Genomic DNA, 6,065 nt, shown 5'->3' with positions numbered 1-6,065 from the left:
AAGATGGCTAAGCTCTCACATATATTTATATATATAAAGAGAGAGAGAGAGAGAGACAGAAAGCAATGTGCCTAATCTAATGCATATCCTAATGGCATATCTAACACTGGCCAACAATTGGGAATCTAGAAGAATACTACTAGATTAATGGAACTAACTTTAGAAGAGTTCTATTTCAATGTGTGAAGTGATGAAAAAGTGGGTTATGATTTTAAGGGGTTTTTTTTTTGTTACTTAAACATGGTTTTAATGGATGTCTTTTTTCGTAGGAATTTACTAAAGCCTGATTGGTATTGATTTATTTGATAGCTGTTTAAACTTTTGACCGACGACTTTGTTTATTTTCACTATCAGAATCAGTTTAAACGTACCACAACTTAGTCAAGGTCTGTGGTATACCTAAAAGCAGAATTTTCTTTAAAATATAAGCCAAATTTACACCTCTACCAAATCTTAACTTTAAATTTTTTTTATGGAAATTAATTGCTAACCCCATTTAGGCATTCTACCTAACCCAAAGAATTTGATCCACTATCGCTTTCATCTACTAAAATATTATCTGTTAAAAATATTGCATTAACTTGATTAAATCCATATTTTTTATTCTTAATGACTTTATATTTGAGGTATTTCGTGTTAAGCCACGGTTCTTTTTTTTTTTTTTGGGTTCTTTTAAGGAAGAAAAGAAAAACAAAATCCATGTCTGCCACAAGCGATTGTCTGAATCCGCGGACCCGTGAGGTCTGAATTTTTGTTATTATTAATTTGCTGTCGTGTTGTGTCTGTGATGTTTTGTTGTTTGTATGACACTAACTCAGTTCTCATCTGCCTTCACTGGAAAATACTGGAAGAAAGGTGAAGAAGGGAATAGATGAACTTGAATTAAAATAAGGCATTTTATGGACTTTAAACCATTACATCTTTATCCATTTTTTAACTTTGGTTCATTTAAAAAATTCACTTTAAGATGTTATAGGATAAATGCAATAGTTACTTTATACCTTTCTTACCTTCATTCAGATACAGACAAATATATTGAACACTAACACAGTAATCGTGTAGACCCAGAAATTTTATCATATGACTATCTGACCCGAATCCAAAAAACCAATCCGATCTACTCGAATTCAAACCCCAATTTGAACCAATCGAATTCCATCATCATCAAAAGACATCTCTTTCAAATACCCTGATTGCAGCGAAAGACATACTTCATATGCAATCACTTTCAAGTTTGAGATCTGGTGTTTGAAACCTTGAGACAATGTTAAATTAACTTGGGCAGCTTGTAATGAGAACTGTGTCATTTGCCTGCATTAAATAATAATTTGAAGGTACATGGAAATGGCTCATAAACAAGTCCATATCAAAAGGTTCATACATCCTTGGGAACTTACTAAAACAAGTGCTACATAATTAAAGGAAAAACGTTATGATTTGAACATATAGTTGGAAATGGCATATATTTACTCCCATGAGAAGGTGAGTCTATGGTGAGTACCACTTGCAGATGATCCGGGATGTCCGATTCGAAACACTCCATTTCCATGGAGATCAGTATTGGCACTTTGATCAGTGGCCAAAATGGTTCCTACTTGCTCCCCCTCCATTCCTAGACCTTTATATTGCAAGTTTGGGATCAAGGATGAGGTTGAGCCAGACTGCATCATAGGGCTCAAACTAATCTCCCGAGTCTCAGCCGGTTGTGATGACAGAAGAGAGAGAGCACGATTAGACTCGACGGTTCGATTTAACCCATTCAACAACATTTTCTGGCTGATGCCACCATTGCTTGATGAAGGATTAGCATTGACAAGCGGTTGACAAACAGAAACTCCTGGGTGTGATGAATTAGCACTTTGTAAGAATGAGAACTGCCTTTCTCCTTTGTAGTTGAGAGATGAGGCTCCAACGAACGAGCTATTTCGGCTGCTGAAGTTTAACGATGAACTTATATCGGTTTTGACTTTCACCGCCCCAGTCGAAGAATCGGTCATGGATGTAGTGGAAAATATTTGGGGGCTGCTGAATAGTAAATATCTACTCCCTGCGTTAAGAGTCTAATTCTTATCAAAATACATCACAAATAAGCCATTGCATGGGAATATGAAGGCATACCTGGGGGATTTGAAAGTAAGCTTCCAGAATTTACAGTCAAAGCATTAGGTTGAGGCTTTCTCCGCCGTCTGTTGTGTCCATCTAGACGCTTCCGGCAGCTTCGTTTCCCTTCGTCAAACTCCACTAACGAATGAAACCTAATAACATTGCATTCACCAGAAACAAACTCTTACCATTTATGAAACAAAATAAGCTAAGAATGAAAGCATGTGATAGAATCTTGCTAAGGAGCAAATCACATTAGAACATTTATCGATGCCATTAACTTTCATGATGCATCACAAGAGAATTTCTCACTTGATAGAATTAATTTCCATCATGAAAAAGGAGAGTTTTAGCGGAGACTAAACAGCTTTATCGATTCTAATCTCAAGATAAACAAATCATACTCATAAACCTTAAAACACAAAGGAAATACCCAAATTCGGAGTAATAACGCATTGCTAAGCAAGAATCGATCCATATAGGGAAAAAAAATCAGCAGATGAGGAGGCAATGGAAAGAAGTAAAATGATTGAGGAAAGCAAAATCTATTAAACTCCATGTTCAATCTGCATAAAGCGATTCAATTGTTACCTGCTGCACTGCTGACAAAATCGTTGTTCTTGACCCCTAATTGAGACTTTTGGGGTTTTAGAGTGGACTTCGCATACTTTATGGCGTCGATGGTAGTCCCTGCATTTGCTGAGGTCCGCAGTGCAACCATCAACCAAGCATGAAGGTACTTGGTTACCGGAACCAGGCGGCCGAGCCCTTTTAAACGAAGCAGATGACGGTGCTGATTCCATCAATGGCACCCTTCACGGTACCAATACTCTCAAATCCAACAATGGCTGGCGATTCCTAATTCACCTGCTGAGTTACAATGGACTTTAAACACCTCAATATCGCTGCAAACATTACAATGTATTCTTATTTCTTGTTCTTCAGTCCCATCACCTTAATCAAACTATAACGTAAATTCAAGCCCCTCTTAAAAACGTTCCTTAGAAACAAATAATGGGAATTAAACCAAATCTAGAAAAATGTTAAATTTCTACTTCGGAGAGTTGGGTTTTATTAAAATATATTGGGACTACAAAGTTTGTTTCCTTTTTTGGGTCATTTCAAGATGAAGAACAAGAGGAAGGGGATGATTGGTTGGGTTGGGTTGGAAACTCATAAAAATGATCCATCCATCCGCCTACTATAAGTGACTCATCATATATGACCAAATTAAAGAGTCGTTGACAATTAATACTTACTACTTAATAAGTTTAAATGGGAGAAATGAAATTTTGAATTATAACTTGAAAAAAAATTGAATGGGAATGATGGTGCAAAGTTGTAAATGTGTCAAAAGAGTCATGAACATACTTGCTATTACAATGGGAGAAGTATAAAAAGAAGTCTAATGTTGACTCTTCCATTGTCCTGTTCAGCCATGTTATTATGATTCATATAAGAGCAAAACATGACTATATTTAAAAATTTCAAGATGTTTAGCTATTTGAATGATCTTAATGACTCTCATTATCTACGTTTGTTGTTTTATAAATATATGAATATTAAAAAGAAACTTTAAAACATCATACATTTGTCAAGGAAAAGAGTGTGAAAGGAAAGGAAGGCGGTCTTAATGGTAATAGGCCCCCCAACTTTTATGATATTTAAAGTTAAATTTATAGTTTTTTTTTATAATTTTAATAGGTAACAAGGCTTTTGGGAATTGAATTTAAAAATAGGACATTGGAAATGTTGTAAACAGTGTGACATCAATGGAGTCGGCACTCGCATCCCAACCACAAGTAGCATGGAAGATATTTTTGGAAAACAAAGAAAGGCCTTTGCCACAATGTGTTTTTCTTTTTCCTTTTTATATTGAAACAAAACTCTTAAAACTTTTTAAAATCCCAATTGGGCTTAAATAATAATTCATTGGAAATGTTGAACTTGTATTGAACCCCAAAAAGAACATGTTAGTAGTTGTTTTTTTGTTCTTAGGTTAAGTGGGTATTTCCCAAAGTAGAGACTTTTTCACTTTATAAACTTGGAGCAAAGGTTGGTGAATATACTAAACCCCGTTGATTTACTAAAAAAGAGGGGCACAGCCCATATGGGTCTTTTTCAACCGTGACATATAGTTATCATTGCAACGACCAGAAGAAACCACTTTAGTTTACTATTAAATACATTTATTTAATTTTTATAAAATTGATATATACGGTTTAAAAAATATAATAAAATATTTTTTATATCACGTCTATTTTTATTTATATTTTTTAAAATTGTTTAAGGTTGAACCCACGTAAATCTCAAACAGTAACAAATGTAAATTTTATTAAAATAAATTTAGTAGATAAGTAATAAAGAGACCTAAACTTTCTCCCCTAAAACAACCCTACGATTTTTATAAACATAAAGTATAGAGTTACATCTAATTTCTTAAAAAGAATGAAGCACTTTGAATTAGTATTTTGCTTACCATATATAAAGAGGTAAGTAAAAGGGTGAAGGGGTACCTGAGAGAAATCTAACAGAAGCTGGGCACGTTCTGCAATGATAGTTTCAGATAAGCTGTGAAAAAGGAGAAAAAAAAGTTGGAACGGGAAGAAGTGTGAAGTGAAAAAAAAACTACTTTTGAGCACAAGAATAAATAGCCATTTAAGAAAGGGATTGTGAGCTTCTTAATCTATGAAAGCTAAGCTAGGGTTAATAATTTATTCAACAATGGAGATTAAGAGAGAGAAGTGAAAGTGGCAAAGGAGATGAGCATGTAAGGTTTCCAGCTTACTTTATAGGTGTAGAGAGCTTTGAAAGTTAGAAACAAGTTGCATAATAAAATGAAACTCAAAAATAATGGTTGCTGGAAAGAAAAAAAGAAACGAGTGGCAAGGAAAGTGACAGGGTGTTCTAATTGCTTTTTAAGTATCAACCTTTTATCCGGAGAGGGGAAAGAAAAAGGTACAAAAGGTTTATGTGTTGTGTTTCACTTTCCGGTTCCTATTTTATTTGTTTGTTTGTCCTTTGTTGAATGTCTTGGTTATTTAGTTTTATTTTAATTTGATTTTATCATATATTTTTAGTTTTTTAAATTATAATTTTTCTTAAAAAATATGTTTTTTTCCCAAATTCAATTTTAGGATGATTTGTTGTTGTTGTTTTATCTATTTTGAGGTGGGTAAGTTAAAAAATTAAAAAAAGTGAAAATTTAAAATAATTTATGTTTATAAAATTAGACGGTTAAATGATTAATTATGAATTTTTAAAAAGATTCTTGTATGAATTAAATTGTTTTGATTATACTTCACTATTCAATTGTATTTCAGAATTTGTTTTATTTCACATGAAAAAGCACATGCATGATTCTATTTTAAATTTTGTGCCAAAACCTGAAATTCGGTAAAATAGAAAAAAAAGATTATATAATAAAGAAAATATTAATTTGGGTATATAATAATGAGGGAGATTATATCATATTGGAACCCAATTTTGCACCTGGGAACCTTTTATCATGCCATTAACATGACTATTGGGTTCAATTTAATTTTGGAATAAATAAAACAAAATTGAAGTGTAATATTTTGATTTTCAGTGTATTAACCCATACTTCTATTGACTTGTAATTTTGGATATGATGTTTTTCTTCATCAGTAGCAGCAACAAATGGAATAATGATGGAGTAAGAGAGGGGACATTAGGCTGTCCGCTTTAACCCTAAAAAAGTCATTACCTATAAGTTTTAAATAATTCTTTTACTAATTAAAACTGTTAATGTATAAAATAATACATGTTAATTTTTTAAATATTTTTTTATAAAAATAATTATTTGATACACAAAATTTTCTAACTCCACCAAAGGAGATGAGATTTTGTATTATTTATTTATTTATATTTATTTAAATACAACTTAAATTTACATAAAAAAATCTCAAATTCACTTATGGAGTTTTAAAATATTTATAATT

At 32.5% G+C, this 6,065-nt stretch overlaps 1 protein-coding gene across 6 annotated transcripts; it reads right to left on the bottom strand.

Moving 5' to 3' along the window:
• Positions 1-1,289: 1,289 nt before the first annotated feature.
• On the bottom strand, positions 1,290-5,129 carry LOC107909848 (teosinte glume architecture 1-like). 6 transcript variants are annotated; one of them, XM_016837535.2, is made up of 5 exons: positions 4,892-5,129; positions 4,620-4,674; positions 2,695-2,970; positions 2,119-2,255; positions 1,290-2,047 (listed from the first exon to the last, which is right to left on the bottom strand). In XM_016837535.2, the coding sequence occupies exons 3-5, from the start codon at positions 2,904-2,906 to the stop codon at positions 1,467-1,469; spliced, it is 930 nt and encodes a 309-aa protein (XP_016693024.1). In that variant the 5' UTR covers positions 2,907-2,970; positions 4,620-4,674; positions 4,892-5,129; the 3' UTR covers positions 1,290-1,466. The 6 variants fall into 6 exon arrangements, with proteins under 6 accessions (XP_016693024.1, XP_040943812.1, XP_040943811.1 ...); XM_041087878.1 differs by having other exon boundaries at positions 2,695-3,008; positions 4,892-5,007; XM_041087877.1 differs by having other exon boundaries at positions 2,695-2,973; positions 4,892-4,985.
• Positions 5,130-6,065: the final 936 nt, after the last annotated feature.

The sequence above is a fragment of the Gossypium hirsutum genome, chromosome D02 (assembly GCF_007990345.1).
Source record: "Gossypium hirsutum isolate 1008001.06 chromosome D02, Gossypium_hirsutum_v2.1, whole genome shotgun sequence".
Taxonomy (NCBI): domain Eukaryota; kingdom Viridiplantae; phylum Streptophyta; class Magnoliopsida; order Malvales; family Malvaceae; genus Gossypium; species Gossypium hirsutum.
Note: the sequence above shows the minus strand (reverse complement) of the source record. Positions and strands in the feature narration are given on the sequence as shown.